Raw genomic sequence first — 23138 nt, 5'->3', positions numbered from 1 at the left:
TACAACAATTCCATTATTATCTCCCTTCTTCTTAGTATTATTATACCATCTTTGACGATTGTTTCATGGTTATATTAAATACTTCGTTTCCTTTTGTTATTAAAATACTGATAATTGATTGAAAAGATCACTAAATTTGAATAAAGAAAGCGTTATAGGATCACATGAATCATACAAATCACATACTTTGTTCAAAAGTCGTTTGTAATCGAAATACATATGAATTTTTTGATAAGATAAATACAAACACTATATTATTTTTTTTAAAAAAAATCTTATATTTACCTAGGGGAAATTTGAGGATGTTTCTATCTTTAGAACTAGCTCTCAGTACTGTACCAATTATGACTATACTTTAGCATAGTTCCGACAAGCCCCGACACAGATTCAAACTTGCTAAAAAAAATGACAGACGAAATGAAATATTGTGTAGTAAAATTTTCAATGTCGTTACTGTGTTACAGCTTTAAGTGATTAGATTAGCCCATAGTTTACATGTTACATTTTGATCTGATTCAGTTTAAAACAATCATTTAATGAAGCCACAAAGAAATTAGAATGAAGCTGATACCTTAATCAAGAAAAATGTTCCCTGACAGAAAAAGATCTTTTTCAACTGTTATTAGAGGTGCAAAGACATATCTCAGGCCCCTGAAAATTGAATTATGAACCCACTAGTTGGTCAGTTACTTTACCGTGACTTGCAACAATCGTTCATTAAACTAAAAGTTTTACAATTTTGGCCAGAATTTAGGTACAAATATTTCTGTGCGGCGACTGTACTCTGTTCATCATCAAGGCCCCCATTGACGATTAAACAATTTGTCAAATTTCGGTATACAGTATGTCAAAATACTTTACAGTATGCCACTTTATTTGACTTATTTGTCTAATGAAGACTGTTTGATTTGTTTAAGAGAGGTCTGGGTTGACGGCTGACAAGAAAGATTGTCCGTTTAAGGCCACTGTAAAGGATCAAGCTTGTTTGTTAGGTTCGGTGTTTCCTTTCCATAGGTTCGTCAAACAATCGCAGAGACGTACAAACCAAGTCTGTCAAACTAAACCTCACATTTGGAATAGCTCTCGCACTGTGTAGTTACCATATCGCGAAGTACAATATTTTAACACAATTGTTGTTGGTTACCAGCACAGATAACGAATTTCTTTCAGTATTTTAGCGCAGTGTATAAAGACAAAGAAAATGAGGCGCTGGTCTAGGGAATTATTGCAAGTGAGAGATAAATACACACACGAAAATCTGCTAAATGAAATATTGGGCACAGAAATTAATGATTGTATGAGATTCCCCCGAATGTACAAACAAAGATTTAATAACTTATTACAGTTATTTTGTCCCTCGTACGAAAAATGACTCGGTTTTGCGAAAATCTATTCCAGTTTGTTGCAGGGGACGCAGCGACCTTCGTTATTACCGTATAATAAAACCGCAAATCTCGAGTATTATTTTATATATTGACTAGTTTTCTTAACAGACGTGAGCATCCTGATTTCTGTGCAAATTACAGTACATAACACCAGCATAAGATAAAGTTACTTGCCAAAATTCGGCTTACTACAAGGTGCGTTCAATAAGTAATGCAACACACATTTTTCTCGATAAATTTCGGTTGAAAAAAGGCGGAATTTGTTGTGGGACATCGTGGCTCCAATAGCTTCATACAGTTCAAATAGGTGGCGGCGTTATTTGTAGCCTTCAAAATGGCGTCTGTAACGAAGGTGCGTTCCAGACGTAGAGCTGTCATTGAGTTTCTCTGGGCGGAAAACCAGTGCAACGCGAATATTAATAGGTCCCTGCAGAATGTCTACGGAGACATGGCAGTGAACAAAAGCGCGGTGAATCGTTGGACGAGGTGTCTGTCATTATCGCAACAAGGTAGCCTAGATCTCCCGAGTGCCTGTCGGCCACACACAGCTGTGACACCTGCATTGTTGGAACATGGGACACTCTCCTTCCAGGCGATTGACGGATATCGATCAAATACCTCGCTGTACAACAGGACGTCTCTGTTGGTAGTGCTGACACATTTGTGTCGAACATCGAACAGGTGATGAAACATGGGTTTACCACTTCGAACCGAAAACAAAACGACAATCCATGGAGTAACACCACCTCACGTCTCCTCCGAAGAAAAGGTTCAAAACTGCATCCTCAGTCCGTAAAATCATGGATGTGGTTTTTAGGCTGTTTTCCACATCCCATGTATTGCTTCAGTTATCACGACTCACAGACATTTGAAAATGTTCGCACTATTTATTGGCTTACACTAGATGCAGGCAGCTGGGGTACACGATTCGATCCCGAGGGGTACGGGTTGGCGACAGGAAGGGCTTCTGGCCAGCCTCTGCCACTAACATCACCAAATCCATAGTAGCAGGGCCGACCCCGCGTTAAAGTGGGATAAAGGCCTAAGGAGACGATGATGAAGGACTCTGGAAGACTATACTTACTACGAAGGACCAAAAGAAGGGGACATTCCACCAATATATGGGATACTGTCAGTTTGGCTCCACAACCACATTGTGGGTGTGGTTCTTTATGCAGAAGGGAACAATAGGTGAGTCTGATACGACCAATGTGTAAACAGCATAAGACAATGGACTACTGCCGAGAGGAGTAGAAGGGAGAGCACCTAACTGTAGTAGTCTCCTTGATTGTGCAGAGTTTATTACTGAGAGCAGTAGCGCACCAGATGTCATTCCAATTTTGGGCAAAGAGAGCTCTGACGTAGATCCGCATATCCGCAGCTGAAATCATGGAAGGGAATGGGGAGGGTAAGTAACAGCTTCTCTTGCCAAACGGTCAGTCAGTTCATTCCCTCGGATACCTTGGGACCCAGAGAAAAACAAATGAGCAGGCGGCACAGCCAAGGGCAGAGAGAAGGTCATGGATAGCAGGGACCAAAGGATGACGAGAGTAGCATCGGTCGATTGCCTGCAGGTTGCCTTTGAGTTGGTACATATTAAAACACTGTGGAGGAAAGCTTGAGTAAAAAAAAGGGAGGGCCCTATTAATGGCTAGCAGCTATGCTGTGAACACACTAAATGATCTTTGCAATAAATGGTGTTCTAAGCCAGTAGGAGACGTGAAGGCGAATCCCGCATTATCCATCGTCTTAGAACCACCAGCGTAGAAGATGGTAGCACCCTGGATCTCTTCAAGGATGAAACGTACCAGAGGCCAGGAAGACCATAGGGGCGACAGAGACCTTATGACCTTAGAATAGGTCGGTTCTAATCCGTGGTCTAGGCACCATCCAAGGAGGTGTGTGCAAGGAAATACAAGGGGTGCATTCCAGTGAGTCGAGATGGAGATCCCGACAGAGCGAAGTGAGGCGCATTCCAACCAGCAATCCAACCCATGGGCAGTGATCAGGAGGGAGACATCCCTCGTTTGCAAAGAGGACAGGGTACATGAGACGGTCAGGGAATTTGCGAATGGCGATTGCGTAAGAAACCAGTTGGCTTCATCGTAATTGTAGAGGAGGAATCCCTGCTTCTGCGAGGAGAATGTGAACGGGACTGGTGTGTAAGTCACCAACAGCCAGACACACCTGACAATGGTGAACAGGGTGAAGTATTTTCAGAGTGGAAGGGGCCACTGAACCATAAACCTGACTACCATAATCTAGTCTGGATAACACCAGATCATGGTAAAGATGGAGAAGAGTAGCACAGTCTGCACCAAACATGTGTGGGCCATTACGCAGAGAGCATTAAGCTTCTGCATGCGTGTAGTCTTCAGGTAGCGAATATGGGGCAGCCATACCAGCTTTTTATCAAAATAAGGCCCAAGAAACGGGACTGTGCTACATCTAGCAGCTGGTCGCCTAAATAAAGTTCTATATCGGGGTGTACCGTGGGTCGACGACAACAGTGCATAAACCGCGTTTAGGAGGGAGAAAACTAGAAGCCATGGGAGACAGCCTACGCAGAGGCCTGTCAGATGGCGCCTTGTAGCCGGCGCTCAGCAGATGTTACTGAGTGGGAGCATCACCAGAAGCAAAAATCGCCAACATAAAATTCCGGTGTTACCAGAGGCCCAACAGCAGTTACAAGCCCATTCATGGCTCTGAGGAAGAGTGTCACACTTAATACAGAACCTTGTGGGATACCATTCTCCTGAATCCGAGGGGTGCTGAGTGAAGTGCTAACTTGAAGCTGGAAGAGCCAGTGGGATAAAAACTCGCAGATAGAAAGCAGAAGGGCTCTGCGAAAGCCCCAGTTATGTAGGGTAGCTAAAATGTTGTATACCTTTCGTAGGTCAAAGGAAACTGCAACAATTCGCCGGCGGTTAGTAAAAGCCTGTCGGATTGCAATTTCTAATCTTAGTAAATGGCCAGTTGGAGATCATCTTTCCCAGAAGCCACACTGATATGGGGAAAAAAGGCCCCAAGATTCGAGTAAGCACACAATCGAAAGCTAATCATCCTCTCAAGTAGCTTACAAAGTACGTTCTTCAGTCTAATCGAGCGGTAGCCTTCCCAGACTTAGTATAACTATACTGTTTCGCCATTGCAAGGGGAAGGCATCCGTGAGCCGAATGCGGTTGAAGACCCTGAGGAGATGTTGCCTCTGCATAACGTCCAAGTGTTGGATCATCTAGTTGTGGCGCCGTGTCAGGTGAAGAGGAAAGAGCCTGCAAGGATTCCCATTCAGTGAAGGGCTCATTATAGGGCTCAGCTTGGTTGAAGCAGAGGGGAGGTCTGTTCAACTAGGCGTTTCTGCCAGAGAAAGGTAGTGGGATGGGAAGAGGACGCTGATGCTGTCACAAAGTGTGTCACGAGGTGTTCTGCAAGGACCAATGGAACAGCACAAAGAGCACCTTGGAGGACAAGGCTCAAGACAGTTGACTGTCGCTGGTGGCACAGACTACAGAGGTTGGACCATATCTGCGTTGAAGATGCATATGTCCCCAGGGAGGAAACATGGTGCTCCCAGCATTCCTTTTTACTCTGCTTACAAGGTAACGAGCCTTAGCACGGAGACACTTAAAAGCGGACAGGTTGGTCTGTGAAGAGTGTCTTTTAAATCGCTGCAGTGCTTGTCGGGGGTCCTGGACAGCAAGCCCTACGTCCTTGGTCCACCACGGTACCGGCGACGATATGGGGGACCTGTGGATAGGGGGACAGCAGTGCCAGCAGCATGAAGTATAGTGGCAGAGATGCCCTGCACGACCGCATCAATGCAATTCGAGAGAAAGGTGTCCAAGTGCACAGCAGACATATATAAAGACCAATTGGCCCTGTGGAATGCCCAGCGTGGGGGGCCTGTCTGCTTGGCGTCGTCAGGGGGTGACCAATACAGGGGTGACCAATGTAGGGAATCCACAAGAGCAGGGGAGCAGATCATGAGTCGATAGCTGTAAAGGTGCCATGAGCAGTACTGAAGTAGGTAGGGTAATAGTCATTGAGGAGACACAAATCAAACTCTGTAATATGTTGGTCAATTAGAAGACCCCGACCCGTGAACGTGGCACTCCTCCATTGAAGTCTCCGAGGAAGAGATATGGGGGCTGGAGTTGCTGTGTTGAGCTAAAAAGTTCAATGTTAGAAAGTGGCCTACCTGGAGAGGGGTAGGCATAGCAAACGGCGATTGCCAGAGTCGTTTGCATTCTAACCACTATTGCTTCTAGGTTTATGAAGGGGAATACAGTCACTAATGACCCCTCCAGACGCTATCCCAGGGCCGGCACAGTTCTGACATAATGCCCAGTAATCACAAAATATTGGAGAGTGGTCATCATGGAAGTGCGTTTCTTGAAGAGCAAGACAGAATGCAGAATACGAGGAAACAAGGCATTGTATTTCCTTTCAGTGACAATAACATCCGTTGCAATTCCACTGGATTGTCATGTGGAGAGAGTGCAGGTGAGACTTAAAGAAGCTGAGGGGAGGTCATGTCGCTCTGTCAGTGGTCTTCACTGAGGATGGGGTGACGTGCATAAAAGCTGGGTCTGATTCGAGATAAGTAGGAGGAGGTGGAGCCCCGCACGAAGCTGGGGAAGCCTCGTCCTTTGACTTGCGCTGCTTCTACTTCTGTCTTAGAGAGAGGGAGGAGGCATTAATAGTAAGCGAATATGTGGCAGCGATGTCGGGACTGGAGAGAGTGAATGGCTTCGGGGCCCTCGGAACTTTTTATCCTCAGTATGAAAGCGCCTGTGTCTACACGATGGTCCTTAAGGCCTCTGTGGACATGCTGGACGAAATGAACGCCACATCGATCTAGAATTAGCCCTAAGTTCATCATCGAACTGGAGGAGAAAGTCCCTACGGAAAATTATACCCTGTGTCATACTGGGTGACTTGTGAGGAGCGATAGTCACAGGGATGTCGCCTAAACGTTCGCAGGCACAGAGGGACGCCGACTGACTGGCAGAAGTTGTCTTTGTAAGGAGAGAGCCAGATCTTATTTTGCTTAACGACTCAGCTTCACTGAACTTGCCCTCAATACTTTCCACAAAGAAAAGTGGTTTGGTGGTTTCCAGAGTCTCCCTGTCAGTCCTGGTAAAGACCAGGAAATGTGGAAAGGGTTTCGCCCCAAGCTGGTGATCCTGACACTCCTTCCAGGGGGTAGCTGAAGAGGGTAAGGCCTGGAAGGTAGAAACAGGAGCCGAGACAGGACTAGGTTGAGGATGAGACGCGGCTGCAGAAGAGTGGCCAGAGATTTTAACACGTTTCACGTGCTAAACGTCCGCCCTGGCGTCAGTCATTCACACCCACACCAACCCACACCCCACACCAACTGCCACCTGGCAGAACGGCCATTGCTGGGAATTTTGATGCCCTGAAAAGATGGGCAACCACTCCTAGGATTGTACAAGGTGTTCACAGACTGGGTATCAGCAGTGTGATTCCTGTGGTGTCAGGAGGCTCGACCTGATGGATACATAACATATTAGTACATAACATCAAATTTTACTGTAATGTAAGAGGAGGATGAGGAGGAGGGGGAGAGCAACCCACACCAAAGACGTTTTCTTCCCCATCTGGCTTACACTACAAATTTCAAATGTAGAGATGGAGGTCAAGCCCCTGAGGGGGACCAAAAAAGAAAAGCCAAAAAGGAGGAGGAAAAGAAACCAACCAAACCGCAAGACGAAGCAAAGCCAGGAGGCTAGATGGGCTGACATACAGAAGAACACCAAGAGAGGGAAAGGAACAAGGACAGGGAAGGAGAAGGAAGGGGAAGGTAAAGCTGCCCTGGAAAAGAATAAAGGCTGCAATAGATCGGGGATCCCTGCGTGCCACATATGTACGAACAAAAGAGCTGTTGGCCCCTGGTGTGAGGGGGGGGGGGGCGGCGCCAGCAAGAAACTGCGACATCGTCCAGTAGAGTGGTAACACGCAGGTATACACGCCCTCCCAGTAAGGTGGCGTAAGGCTGTCGCACTGAACGGAGATTATGTTGAAAAATATGATTCTGTAATATATATTGTACTGGAATCCTGAATAAAACCCATCTGCTCTCAGAAAAAAAAATGTGTTGCGTTACTTATTGAGCATCTCTCATACATTTAAGCTTATAGTCGTTATCCTGATGGCAACAGGTTAAAAGTTTGAAGAGCTGTATGGCACACAGTAAGGTTTATTATAGGCTCACTGCCGTGATGAAAGCTTACTTGGGTAGTCTGTTTTATCCTATTTGTATACCCAGCGACGTTCACAATGCTGTAGTTGTGATCGCTAAGACCTCATAACGCATTTTAATAATTGTGCTAGCTCGTATACTTGCTTTTTTAGTCCAGAATGCACGTTAATCGTAGGAAGAATGTAAATGTCAAACGTTGTAACTGCCAAATCTCATATTTGTCAGGAGAAACAAAAAATAGTATATCTCTTTTTGAAAATAACTTCCTTGCTTCCAAAAAGTTGGAAAGGCATTACTATGGTTCAAATGGCTCTGAGCACTATGGGACTCAACATCTTAGGTCATAAGTCCCCTAGAACCTAGAACTACTTAAACCTAACTAACCTAAGGACATCATACACACTCATCCCCGAGGCAGGATTCGAACCTGCGACCGTAGGAGTCCCGCGGTTCCGGACTGCAGCGCCAGAACCGCTAGACCACCGCGGCCGGCAGGCATTACTATACCACAAAATTTTGCTGCTCACGTCATCACTACAAAAAATGACACAAATTAGAAAAGAAATAATCAATTAAGGAAGTTCGAAGTTCCGCACAGGGGAACTAGCTGGTTCTATGTGCCATTAAGAAAGACTTCGTTTCAGGTGCCATTCATACTAAGACAATACTTTTGTTTGTAATAATACTAGTACAGAAATACAGCAGTAATGTTTTAGCTAATAGAACTGTAGTCAACAAAATACCATTTTTCATATCTCTTAAATTTTTTGCGAGAGAAAAAACAATGTAAATTAAAGAGAAGAAATCTCTCAGTACTAACTTCTGTTTCCTTCACAGCTCCATTCTTGGTATCATGTTGCAAATTTTGCTGTAGAACTCCCTGTGCTGTTGACGAAATAATGGCAACATTGTCAACAGGCCTTACTGTGTAAATTATAACATTAATCAGCCATGCTCTTTTGAATACATTGACGTTTTTGCCGTTCTTACGTTCCAAAGTAAGAATTTTTAATAGCTAGTTCAATGGATGAATATCGCATACTTTAATTACACTGCATCTGGGCATCTTACACGCCTGCATTGTACGACTGGACTTACATGGATTAGTTTCATAGCTTTATCTGACTCAACAATCTTGTGTCAGTCTCGCGGAACAAAGGCCTAGCTTGCCTTTCTCCGTTTGTCTATAACTGCAAAATCTTCCTTCGATTATAAAGATGTGTTATTTACACAAAGAAAAGCCTACAGGCACTCTGCTTACCACACAAACTGTGCGTCAGCTAAATGGAAGAGACCTTGACGCCTGCTACTTGGAACTTAAGAGGGAAGTAGTGCTTGACACAAAGACCATGCAGCATCTAATAATGAATGTTTTGAACGTCTTTTCCATCATTTGGTACTTGGAACAACTCTAGCGACGTGCAAAAGAGTGCCAAGAACACAACAGCAGTAAAAATGTGTTTTGCGGAAAAATGGCATTTAGAACGTTTGACATTTCCACTCTTCATACCATATAACAACTTCCATCTTTGTGTATTTCCATACTGGTCTTACTTCCCCACTGAGGTGTGGTAGCTTTCGTTGTCGTGTTTTAGATCATACACAGGGCTGATGATGCTATGCCGTGCTAGCCTACTGAACCACATGCCTTGCTTATACATACTTCACCTTGTACTGAACGTTTCTTGTTAGGTGAGCAAGGAATACAGATGTGAGAACTATCACTTGTTTCCCCGCAGGTTACTTGAACGAGGACGTTCTCAAACCAGGAACCTCGCTGAGCTACCGCAAGGGAGGGTCTCGTTCGACAGATTCATGACCCTTGACGAGGTAATGTGAACATTAAGAGATAAGAGTTTCTGAAATGAATTTCTGTATATCCATTTGACGACCGAGATCTGTGTTAAATACAGGTCCCTGTAATCGTTTTCAGCCTGAATATTTGAGTGTGTGTGTGTGTGTATGTGTGTGTGCGTGTGTGTGCGCGCTCGCGCGCGCTCAATTTTGTATGTCTGTATGTCTGTGTGTCTGCGTGTCCACGTTATTACGACATCACCGTTATGAATGCTTGTGCTAAAGCACCCATGATGAATGTGTCTAAAACAAAATCTTACAAGCCCAAAAAATTCTTTTTAGTTTTCTTCCAGTGTCGCTCATACTCATTTTATCCAATTCAGCAGCTACACAAAATGTAAAACTGTAACACAATACGATTTAGACAGTGCTGTTAAAGCACTAGGATAACAATAAACACCAAGAGAAGAAATGGGGAAAGTGTCAGTAGCTGGTGAAACATAAAAGCTGAGTCACAAATCTCACTTGTAGTCCGATTAAAATTACTTGGTAGTTGACAGTTCAGGCGTTGGAGCTGGTTTCCTCGAATCAGAGCGCTCAGCGTCACGGCCAAAAGGTTCGCCGTTGCCAAACTGCCACAACAGTTGGTCTGTTCACTTTCAGTTCCTTGTTCAGATGACTTTCTTGACGTGTTTGGATGCCGCTGGCACTTTTACTCTTATTTCATCACATATACTAACCACAGAAAAGCACATCGAAGCTAATGAAATACACACGTTTCATACGCAGCACTAACCAAACGGTCTTGAATACTTCCGTGGAAGATGCGATTCAGCGTCACATCTATGGTTACCATAAGCACAGAGATCTGCTTACAGTAAATAAGCTTCGCACGACATTGCCTGAAGCCAAATTTTTGATGGCTACAATTCACAGCTGTGACTGGGTCACCACAGTTGTAACTATTTAATCCAGAAATGTGGTACAACGCAATTGTTAGCGTAGGAACCTGATTTGTAAAAGGTCGTAGAGTCGAATCTTGTCAAATATATCAATTTTTTAATTTATAAACCCAATAAATAGACTTTATTATTTTCATACAGTTAATTGGTTCGAACCTTTTTTTATTTCTAATACTTTGCTGTGTTATTTTCATCATTTTATTGACTTTTTCATCTACCCTTATTTTTCTTCCCATCATTCTTTCTTCGTTTGGAATCTGAATGTGTCAGTTATAATCTGCAACCAACTGCCAATGAGGAGTGCTCATCGGTTAGTAATGCGGCAGCTCATGCAGCCAGTGTGAGGATAATTTCAGGTAACCAATAATAGCGAGAAACTACAGTTTACTTTTATCGCTGAAACTGATTTTTTTCTGTCTTGAGTTTGCTCGTAGATGTTAGCTTTAATCGCCGTGAACGAAACGATTGTGATTTTAGTTCTGCCGCAGACTGGTGACCGCCGTTTTCCGGGTTACATTGCACACCACGATGTGGTGGTTAGCTTAGGACATGACTTTAAATTATCGGCTAGAAAACGCGTTGCCTGTTGCAAATTAATCATTGGCCTCTTAAAATCAGCTGTCGACAGAGCATCTCGCATTGGTAACCAATACACCCCTTGCAACAGTCACCGAAACGTCGGGATTTTACAGATGACAATGCGGCCTCAAACCCAGAAGAATTTTATTGACTGTGACAATGGCCACGGAAGCCTACGTTTTCTTATACGACTGTTTGTATTATTTTATTTTGATGTGTGATTTTACTTCCTTTAAGTCTTTTTTGTAATTGATTTCCAGGACTACTTCCAAACTTTCCCTGTTATGTTTCTGTCATTAACATTCCATCATGTTTTTACCATTTTTTGCTTGAAACTCACGTCATCTGTTAAGCAGCAACTTGTTCCGTTTCAGGTTTTCTTTTCCTTTGCGTTTTTCGTACCTGTAACATCTTCAGGTATTTTCATAATATCTTTGCTAAATAATAGCTCCTTTCGTATATATTTCTAAAATCATTTTCTTAGGTACAGAGCTTGTTGCTTAATTTAATCTGGTACACATCCAAATTCTCAAATAAATTACCATTATTTTTATTACTAATGTGTTTTCTTCGTGATAAATGTTTTAAGGACAAACGTGGCAGTCTTCTTGGCAAACTCTTAACGTATGACCTCTGAGTATTCGTTATTTTGGTTTTGTCCTACTGTCGAATTAAAATACCTTGTTATTGTATTGCAGTGAAATTTTCTGTCAATTATAATATTCTGTAGCTTTTCGTAGAGGTATTCTACCGCCTCAACTGAATGTGAGCACGTTGGAGCATAAACCTGAACGACTACCAAACGTTTAAATACAGGAATTAAGAAAAAAAAAACACTCTCAGATGAAGCAAACATAGTGCCGTTTTAGTCGTTTAAAAACGGTTTCATTATTTTATTTCGGCTCTTCCCCAGATAAAGAAAGCATTTTCATCTGCATTTTCTATGTTTCTCATGCACGAATGTTGATTCATTTCTCAGTAGTTATAGAAACATACCCAGAGGTAATTAAGCAGCACAAGTTTTTACTCACATTTCATTTCATTATTTGTGTGCTTAGTTGTTCAAAAATGGTTCAAATGGCTCTGAGCACTATGGGACTTAACATCTGTGGTCATCAGTCCCCTAGAACTTAGAACCACTTAAACCTAACTAACCTAAGGACATCACACACATCCATGCCAGAGGCAGGATTCGAACCTGCGACCGTAGCGGTCACGCGGTTCCACACTGAGGCGCTTAGAACCGCACGGTCACACCGGCCGGCGTGCTTAATTGTAAATACCTGTGCTTGCTGTGATGTTTTTTGTGTTTCTAAATCATAAATTTTCGTCTCTGCAAATACTGATGGAATACATTTTTGTCGTTCTGGATTGAAGAAGTATATGCGGTTGTCAAGGCACTCAATTCGAACTTGTGATTAATGGGATTCAAATTTTCATTCGGTTATTCAAATTCTTGACCCCTGCGTAATCTTTCATAGTTGTTTCATTAGAGAAACTGTATATTTTCTCCAAATTATTTGACCTATCCAAGCTTATCTTTAATCTCTAAAGACCTTGTTGTTACATTTCGTTAAAATCTAATTTTACTTGTGTCTTTCTGCTTTCTTTTCAACTTTCGTCAGTTTTGCTGTGACTCTCTTTCTTAGGATAGGGGCTTATTTGCACTGGACTTACGTTTTTGTTCATTCTCGAGCTGTTTACACTATATCTATATTTTGAATTGTTGCTAATCTATAATAGTGTTGTTCGCCTCACATTTTGGACACCGTTGATTTATGGCGAGTAGTATTCATTAATAACTGACTGGTGCAGCAGTAAGTGTATAATAGCGATGCATATACACTTACTATTGCACTAATCATTTATTTATAAATACAATCAGTAGCAAATCACTATACAGTTTACTACAGTATTATCATCCAGTCATCTGTGATTCACTTCCATAATAAATTTCAACTGATCAGAGATGACAACTATTCAAGTATTGTACTATGAATCTGTATAGTAATCATTAAAGGCTACTGCACAATCTTCAGAAGGGTAGCTATTCTTTAATAAAGTGATTGCTTCAACAGCAGGCGTACAATGTTCCCTTACACTGCAACTACCTACAAATACTTCAGAAAAAAGTTTGCTTTTTTGCCGTAGTTATTGTGAGCAAGGCCTGTAATCAGAAGACTACCTTTGTGTTTACGTTAGCCTTCCCAAACACTTTGAAAATTTCCAGCAATCCTAAAAGCAGCGGACAGTATTCGCTATGGAATGAACACGGAATTATTCTCCCGCATTCCCCCCTCCATCCCCCCCCCCCCCCCACTACACATATCAGTAGCTCAAACATTTTATAGATTTTTTTAACGAGCGCCAGTTTAAGTTTACACTTCTCACTGCATTAATCCACAGTGTAATATAAAAAAATTAGTCCATTGAATAATGCTGATTCCTTATCCTCAGAGGATTGTGATAGCGAGTGTAATTTCAAGCAGTATTTCCAAAAATTATTATATACTTTATCAGTTATTACGTAATAAAAGTTTAATATAAATTTCATGCGCCGAGCTCATAATATAAGGGGCAATCAAAAATTTCCGTTAGAAGCCGTTGCTACAGCTTGTATAGAGCGTAGCGGGACTCGGAAGTGGATATACGGGGTGGTTCAATGATCGTGACCGGGCCAGATATCTCACGAAATAAGCGTCAAACGAAAAAAGAACAAAGCACGAAACTTGTCTAACTTGAAGGGGGAAACCAGATGACGCTATGGTTGGCCCGCTAGATGTCGCTGCCATAGGTGAAACGGTTATCAACTGCGTTTTTTTAAATAGGAACCTCCATTTTTTATTAAATATTCGTGGTAGTACGTAAATAAATATGAATGTTTTAGTTGGACCACTTTTTTCGCTTTGTGGCGCTGTAATAGTCACAAATATCTTTCTCACAATATTAGACGAACAGTGATAACAGGTAGCTTTCTCAAATTAAAATACAGAACGTAGGTACGTTTGAACATTTTATTTCGGTTGTTCCAATGTGAAACATGTACCTTTGTGAACTTATCATTTCTGAGAACGCATGCTGTTACAGTGTGATTACCTGTAAATACCACATTAATGTGATAAATGCTCAAAATGATGTCCGTCAACCTCAATGCATTTGGCAATACGTGTAACGACATTCATCTCAACAGCGAGTAGTTCGCCTCCCGTAATGTTCGCACATGCATTGACAATGTGTTGACGCATGTTGTCAGGCGTTGTCGGTGGATGACGATAGCAAATATCGTTCTTCTTTCCCCACAGAAAGAAATCCGGGAACGTCAGATCCGGTGAACGTTCTGGCCATGCTTCGACGACCAGTCCACCTGTCATGAAATGTGCTATTCAATACCGCTTCAATCGCACGCGAGCTATGTGCCGCACATCAATCATGTTGGAAGTACATCGCCATTCTGTCATGCAGTGAAACATCTTATAGTAACATCGGTAGAACATTACGTAGGAAATTAGCATACAATGCACCATTTAGATTGCCATCGATAAAATGGGGGTCAATTATCCTTCCTCCCATAATGCCGCACCATATATTAACCCGCCAAGGTCGTTGATGTTCCACTTGTGGCAGCCATCGTGGATTTTACGTTGCCCAATAGTGCATATTATGGCGGTTTACGTTACCGTTGTTGGTGAATGACGCTTCGTCGCCAAATAGAACGCGTGAGAAAAATCTGTCATCGTCCCGTAATTTCTCTTGTGCCCAGTGGCAGAACTGTACACGTCGTTCAAAGTCGTTGCCATGCAATTCCTGGTGCATAGAAATATGGTACGGGTGCAATCGATGTTGATGTAGCATTCTCAACACCGACGTTTTTGAGATTCCCGATTGTCGCGCAATTTATCTGCTACTGATGTGCGGATTAGCCGCGACAGTAACTAAAACACCTACTTGGGCATCATCGATTGTTGCAGGTCGTGGTTGACGTTTCACATGTGGTTGAACACTTCCTGTTTCCTTAAATAACGTAACTATCCGGCGAACGGTCCGGACACTTGGACGATGTCGTCCAGGATACCGAGCAGCATACGTAGCACACGCCCGTTGGGTATTTTTATCACAATAGCCATACATCAACACGATATCGACCTTTTCCGCAATTGGTAAACGGTCTATTTTAACACGGGTAATGTATCACGAAGCAAATACCGTCCTCACTGGCGGAATGTTACGTGATACCACGTACTTATACGTTTGTGACTATTACAGCGCCATCTATCACAAAGCGAAAAAAGTGTTCCAACTAAAACATTCATATTTCTTTACGTACTACACGAATATGTAATAAAAATGGGGGTTCCTATTTAAAAAAAAACGCAATTGATATCCGTTTGACCTATGGCAGCGCCATCTAGCGGGCCAACCATGGCGCCATCTGGTTTCCCCACTTCAAGGTAGACGAGTTTCTTTCTTTGTAGTTTTTTCGTTTAACGCTTATTTCGTGAGATATTTGGCCCGGTCACTATCAATGGACCACCCTCTATAAGCACTGACATGTGGACAACCGTCTATTATGGCATTCGTGTTTTTTCGGCTTGCGTGCAGTAAATAGGGAAACGTGAACTATGAGTACGTTATTACCAAATGCGTCCAATCAGGATCAACATGCTGGCTGTCATTCCTTTCTTGGCTGCAGAAGGACGAACACAGCTGACATCCACCGGACAGCGAAAATTGTGTACGGGTCAGCATGTCTGTTGGAAACCACCGGTGTGTGGAATGACGCGGGGGGGGGGTGGGGGGGGTGGGGGGGGGTTGCTGCTTCTGCTTCAAGATAATGCACATTCCTGAATAGAAAATGTCGTAACGCAGAATTTACGACAACTCAAATGGGGGACAGTCGAGCACCCGCCCTATAATGCTGACCCCTCCACATGACGACTATGATACCATCGGTCCCTTGAAAAAGACTGTGCAGGGCCGACGATTCCTGTCGGACTAGGATGTCCATCGTAACTGCCGTCTGCGTCACGTCTGCTGTGCAGCGAGCTACGTTAATTTAAATATTTACTGTATTTTTCTTACTTCTCACTTCTTCTCCCGTGTGTTTTTGCTTTTAGGAAGCTTTAATTGTCGAGTGCTAGTAATAGTATTCCATAGATTTCGTGTTTGTTTTGAATACTGTCAGAGAGAGTCTCCTTAGTCAACCATAGTGCCAGTAGTGCTAGTGTTTGTTTTCAATACAGTCCAGAGACAGGTAGTGATATTTTCATTGTTTTCTTCAAGAAGTGTCTAGTAACGACAGTTTAGTCAACTATCAGCCGCCTTTAGTGAATTAGCAGTCTAGTTAAAAGATGATTAACTCTCTACAGTAAACTGATTTCTTAGGATGGATAGGATGTGTGACTGCTGTGTACGGACGCAGGAGGAGCTGGCCACTGTTCGCGAACAGCTGAACGTGTTGATGGCCGCGGTCAGCCGTCTTCAGGCTGCTGCCTCGGAGTGTAGCGGCAGTGGGGAGTCTGGCGCGTCGCATGGTACACCCCAGGTGTTACATGCTTCACCCACTGTCCCTGCTGTCGAGACATCTGCGCGGGTACCGGGCGCAGTTGGGCCAACCTCTCCCCAAGGGGACTGGCGGGTTCAGCGGCGTTCGCGGTGCACGAGGTGGAGGGTCAATGTGGAGGCTGGCCGTGTGGCATCGGCCGCTCTGCATGTGAGTGGACATGTGACCGCTCCTTCAGCAAGGTCCGAGCAGGAACACGGGGGGAGGGGTTTATTAGTTATTGGGAGCTCCAACGTTAGGTGGGTGATGGAGCCCCTTAGGAAAATAGCGGAAAGGTCGGGGAAGAAGGCCAGTGTTCACTCTGTCTGCTTGCCGGGGGGTCTCATCCGAGACGTGGAGGAGGCCCTGCCGGCGGCGATAGAGAGCACTGGGTGCACCCGACTGCAAATTGTTGCTCATGTCGGCACCAATGACTCCTGCCGTCTGGGTTCAGTTCGTACAGGCGGTTGGCGGAGTTCGTGAAGGCGGAAAGCTTCGCTCGCGGGGTGGAATCTGAGCTAACTGTTTGTAGTATCGTTCCCAGAACCGATCGCGGTCCTCTGGTTTGGAGCCGAGTAGAAGGCTTAAACCAGAGGCTCAGACGATTCTGCGGAGATCTGGGGTGCAAATTTCTCGACCTCCGCTATCGGGTGGAGAAATGTAGGGTCATATTAACAGAATCTTCCGTCGGTTCTTGGTAGAACAACATTATAATAATAAATGAAAAGCACCAGTTTGCTTTTGTTCTACAATATTATTTTTATTGCTAACCGGTTTTCGGCTTACAAGGCCATCTTCAGGCATTTACTGAGTATTATCACCAAAGAAGTTAAATGTTAGCAGACAACATTGGAAGAGAAGTAACACATCTAGAGTGAAGTAGAAACATACAGTGAGTAACATCTTTGCAATGAAATAGTAAAAACTGAACAGTACATAAATAACAATGGAGTTGACAGGAAAACCTTTAGCACAAAATAAGAATAACATGCCTACATAACAGTTTCTATTGATAAACAAAACTATTGAAATAAGATAAAATTAGTACTAGGCAAGGCTGCATCAAGAGGTATGAAACATGGAGAGTGATACACAACCAATTAAAAAAGAAGAGGCAGTTGTCAATGTAAATACAGAACACACGAGGAACTTAAGCCATATCAATACGATAAACAGAAATTAATAAATGCAGGAAAATTGAGGTGTTTGAGCGAACCTACAGTTTGAGAGTGTGGTGGTACTGCATTTTAACATTAACATTATAATCAAAGCAGTGGCTATATACCAGTTTACATTAACTAAATGAGCAAAGTAAAATATGAACAGTATTTGATGAGACAACTACAAGGGGAGTTAAACATGGACAGTAATACAAGTACAAGTTAAAAGCAAACCCTTAACTATTGAAACTACAGCATATGTGGAATACAAAGACTACTGCAACAAATAAAACAACTTAATGACTACAGGAAAATGGGAATATTTAGGAAGAGAGAGTATGGGAAGTAATGAACAACAAAGATGATTATATGAAGTTTAGGAGAGGGGAAGTGTTGAGTTGTGTCTGGTCATTTAGGATGACATCTGGACTGTGAGCAAGATGTTTGTTAATTACCAGGGCTTCCAGTAGGTTGACACGCAGGAAGCGGCTTCAAGGGTAGCGGAGTACGTGTGGAGTGCACATGTGGGTTTTTTAGGTTAGAAAATTCCCTCCCTAGGCCCGACAAGACGCCTCCTGAGACGCGGCAAGGTAGGAGTCGGAAAAATGCAACAGGGAATAACAACATTAATGTGCTAATAGTAAACTGCAGGAGCGTCTACAGAAAGGCCCAGAACTGCTCTCATTAATAAACGGTCACAATGCCCACATAGTACTAGGGACAGAAAGTTGGCTGAAACCAGACGTAAACAGTAATGAAATCCTAAATTCAGATTGGAATGTATACCGCAGAGACAGGCTGGACAGTGAAGGGGGAGGCGTGTTTATAGCGATAAGAAGTGCAATAGTATCGAAGGAAATAGACGGAGATCCGAAATGTGAAATAATTTGGGTGAAGGTCACGGTTAAAGCAGGCTTAGACATGGTAACTGGATGTCTCTATAGGCCCCCTGGCTCAGCAGCTGTTGTGGCTGAGCACCTGAAGGATAATTTGGAAAATATTTCGAGTAGATTTCCCCAGCATATTATAGTTCTGGGTGGAGACTTTAATTTGCCGGATATAGACTGGGAGACTCAAACGTTCATAACGGGTGCCAGGGACAAAGAATCCAGTGAAATTTTTGTAAGTGCTTTATCTGAAAACTATCTTGAGCAGTTAAACAGAGAACCGACTCTTGGCGATAACATATTAGACCTTCTGGTGACAAACAGACCCGAACTATTTGAAACAGTTAACGCAGAACAGGGAATCAGCGATCATAAAGCGGTTACTGCATCGATGATTTCAGCCGTAAATAGAAATATTAAAAAAGGTAGGAAGATTTTCCTGTTTAGCAAAAGTGACAAAAAGCAGATTACAGAGTACCTGACGGCTCAACACAAAAGTTTTGTCTCAAGTACAGATAGTGTTGAGGATCAGTGGATAAAGTTCAAAACCATCCTACAATATGCGTTAGATGAGTATGTGCCAAGCAAGATTGTAAGAGAAGGGAAAGAGCCACCGTGGTACATCAACCGAGTTAGAAAACTGCTACGGAAGCAAAGGGAACTTCACAGCAAACATAAACATAGCCAAAGCCTTGCAGACAAACAAAAATTACGCGAAACGAAATGTAGTGTGAGGAGGGCTATGCGAGAGGCGTTTAATGAATTCGAAAGTAAAGTTCTATGTACTGACTTGGCAGAAAATCCTAAGAAATTTCGGTCTTATGTCAAAGCGGTAGGTGGATCAAAACAAAATGTTCAGACACTCTGTGACCAAAATGGGACTGAAACAGAGGATGACAGACTAAAGGCCGAAATACTAAATGTCTTTTTCCAAAGCTGTTTCACAGAGGAAGACTGCACTGTAGTTCCTTCTCTAGATTGTCGCACAGATGACAAAATGGTTGATATCGAAATAGACGACAGAGGGATAGAGAAACAATTAAAATCGCTCAAAAGAGGAAAGGCCGCTGGACCTGATGGGATACCAGTTCGGTTTTACACAGAGTACGCGAAGGAACTTGCCCCCCTTCTTGCAGCGGTGTACCATAGGTCTCTAGAAGAGCGTAGGGTACCAAAGGATTGGAAAAGGGCACAGGTCATCCCCATTTTCAAGAAGGGACGTGTAACAGATGTGCAGAACTATAACTCTAACGTCGATCAGTTGTAGAATTTTGGGACACGTATTATGTTCGAGTATAATGACTTTTCTGGAGACTAGAAATCTACTATGTAGGAATCAGCATGGGTTTCGGAAAAGACGATCGTGTGAAACCCAGCTCGCGCTATTCGTCCAGGAGACTCAGAGGGCCATAGACAGGGGTTCCCAGGTACACGCCGTGTGTCTTGACTTTCGCAAGGCGTTCGATACAGTCTCCCCCCCCCCCCCCCCCCAGTCGTTTAATGAACAAAGTAAGAGCATATGGACAATCAGACCAATTGTGTGATTGGATTGAAGAGTTCCTAGATAACAGAACGCAGCATGTCATTCTCAATGGAGAGAAGTCTTCCGAAGTAGGAGTGATTTCAGGTGTGCCGCAGGGGAGTGTCGTAGGACCGTTCCTATTCACAATATACATAAATGACCTTGTGGATGACATCGGAAGTTCAATGAGGCTTTTTGCGGATGATGCTGTGGTATATCGAGAGGTTGTAACAATGGAAAATTGTACTGAAATGCAGAAGGATCTGCAGCGAATTGACGCATGGTGCAGGGAATGGCAATTGAACCTCAATGTAGACAAGTGTAATGTGCTGCGAATACATAGAAAGGAAGATCCCTTATCATTTAGCTACAATATAGCAGGTCAGCAAATGGAAGCAGTTAATGCCATAAATTATCTGGGAGTACGCATTAGAAGTGATTTAAAATGGAATGATCATATAATGTTGATCGTCGGTAAAGCAGATGCCAGACTGAGATTCATTGGAAGAATCCTAAGGAAATGCAATCCGAAAACAAAGGAAGTAGGTTACACTACGCTTGTTCGCCCGCTGCTTGAATACTGCTCAGCAGTGTGGGATCCGTACCAGATAGGGTTGATAGAAGAGATAGAGAAGATCCAACGGAGAGCAGCGCGCTTCGTTACAGGATCATTTAGTAATCGCGAAAGCGTTACGGAGATGATAGATAAACTCCAGTGGAAGACTCTGCAGGAGAGACGCTCAGTAGCTCAGTACGGGCTTTTGTTGAAGTTTCGAGAACATACCTTCACCGAGGAGTCAATCAGTATATTGCTCCCTCCTACGTATATCTCGCGAAGAGACCACGAGGATAAAATCAGAGAGATTAGAGCCCACATAGAGGCATACCGACAATCCTTCTTTCCACGAACAATACGAGGCTGGAATAGAAGGGAGAGCCGATAGAGGTACTGAAGGTACCCTCCGCCACACACCGTCAGGTGGCTTGCGGAGTATGTTCTTCACGCAGCAGGACGCAGTGTTTTACCAAACTGGTATCTTAAACCCTGTGCTTCGTTGGGATGATTACCTCAGCGTTCACGGTGATTTTGCCTTCGAACGGTAACTTTTTCTTCGCCCTTTGTAACATATATTCGTAACGAAATTTACCTCGGGTTTACTCTTTAACTGTATAAGTTCAGTTTTTATATGTCGTCTATATTAGCTACACATTAATTTGTCAGATCGATTAAATTTGTTTTCTCACGTAGACAGGCAGTGGTTTAGAGCGAGAATATGGCTTAAAGGATTCTTGGATAACGATGAAAGTCTTCCACAGCAAACGCCCTTTCTTCTGTGACCAGTTTTCTGGTTCTTCACAGTGAACTCAGGAGTCTTGCTAATGCAGCTGATTAGCTTCAGTGAAGCTGGCGGGTAACAGTGCACCACTACCAAATATTATCCCAGTTTTGCTGCATAATGAGAGGTAATAAACTCTCTGTCTCTCCCACGATTATTGACTGTTACCACGAATACTTCGACAGGTTTAGTTCGTTAGCACTTGGAGATCACTTGGGTTTCCTTCGAGAATCCATAATTTAATCAGAGAAGACAGAGTAGAAAAAAATTTTTAAGCACACTTTTTAAAATTAAATCATTGTCTATATTTGACTTTAAGCTTTTAATTATTTGTTTATTTATTTCAGTATCGCGACTTCTGTTGTTCAGGCCTTTTCAAGTACAGGGTGAAAATTGAAACCATTAAAATTTATGGATGACAAAGTGAAAGGCGTAATGTGATAACATTTGATAAACAGACTTTAAGGACCATTACTTATGAAGTCAGTAAGTATCAGACTTGTATGAATGACACGACTTTTTCGAAATATTTCAAAATATATGTGGATATATATACCTGTTGTCTCACTATAAGACTTGCGTGCGAATAAAAAATAAAAAACGTTACGCAAGGCAGACACTCTTTCAAGTACTGTGCTGTGATATTTCTGGCCAGCGCAGTGCTGTGGTAAGAACGAACGTTGTCCAAGCATGAACTAACATTGATTTTCGTCTCTACCACTTCAGAGACTAATATTCGGGTTTCAATCACTGTATGAGATGCATAATCTTTGGAGTGCCATATTAAGGAAGGGGAATGGGTTGTGTGTTTCGCCTAGCGTTCATCAAACTCATACAAATTGTTATGCCAGTATCTCACAGAAACTCGATGCATAAAAGGCATCCTTAAAATTTAAATATAACTTTTCTGAAACAAACACCTCGTACTCCTGAAACACTATGCATGCATGCCGCAGCATGAAATCTTGATCTATTCTGCTCCGTTTTACATATGTAAAAGAGACGACACACACACATCTGAGGCCAAAACAACAATACATGCAGTGGGGTTACAGTCACTTTCACATGACATATATTGCCACATTAACACACATTATAAACAACAAGTCTAAACAGGGGTGTTACAGTGACTTCTACACTGCATCAGTGCCTACATTAACACATGCTATAAATAAGGAGCCTACTTAGCAATAAAGATAACTAAACACATATCTATATTACTAATACGCCATCCTGGAAACCAGAACCTAGTACCAGTTGCAGCGTAAGGGCTACAGAAATTCGATTTTCAGCGTTTCGAGTAATTACTGAACGATGTTAAAAATTTGGAATGCTGTCATAATCTGCTCATTGTGAAGTATAATCTTATGTTAACAGTTCAGCACAATAATACAAGTATTAGAGTTACAAACTGCGTGTTCGTCTTTTCGCAGCGTAACTGACGAAGCGCAAATACGCCGACTTCACTCATCCAATATTTGACAATGATGGCGCTTATCGACATACTACAAAATTTATACAAGTTTGCAAACCTTTACAAATTTTTTCTCGCTAACGCCCCCATAAAACTATGAAAGGAAACAAGTTTGTCCCTAACTACATTTTCGCTATTCGTGTAGTCAAACTTCAGCACCGGATACGACGTTTTAATTTATTGTTTCTTTACCACTAACTCTATTTACAACACACTTTGGAGACAGTATGTACATGTATCAGTGAACGTATCTGCAAAATTATATCATTGTCAGAC

General features: G+C 42.7%; 1 protein-coding gene across 1 annotated transcript in view; it reads left to right on the top strand.

Annotated features, from left to right (window-relative positions):
- The window catches only part of LOC126187702 (carboxypeptidase B-like), a 153742-nt gene that overhangs the window by 64544 nt on the left and 66060 nt on the right, over positions 1-23138 (top strand). Inside the window, exon 3 of the mRNA XM_049928944.1 lies at positions 9348-9438. Within this exon, the coding sequence (XP_049784901.1) occupies positions 9348-9438 (91 nt within the window). The remainder of the gene's footprint in view (positions 1-9347; positions 9439-23138) is intronic.

This window comes from Schistocerca cancellata, chromosome 5, assembly GCF_023864275.1.
Source record: "Schistocerca cancellata isolate TAMUIC-IGC-003103 chromosome 5, iqSchCanc2.1, whole genome shotgun sequence".
In the NCBI taxonomy this organism is placed as follows: domain Eukaryota; kingdom Metazoa; phylum Arthropoda; class Insecta; order Orthoptera; family Acrididae; genus Schistocerca; species Schistocerca cancellata.
Note: the sequence above shows the minus strand (reverse complement) of the source record. Positions and strands in the feature narration are given on the sequence as shown.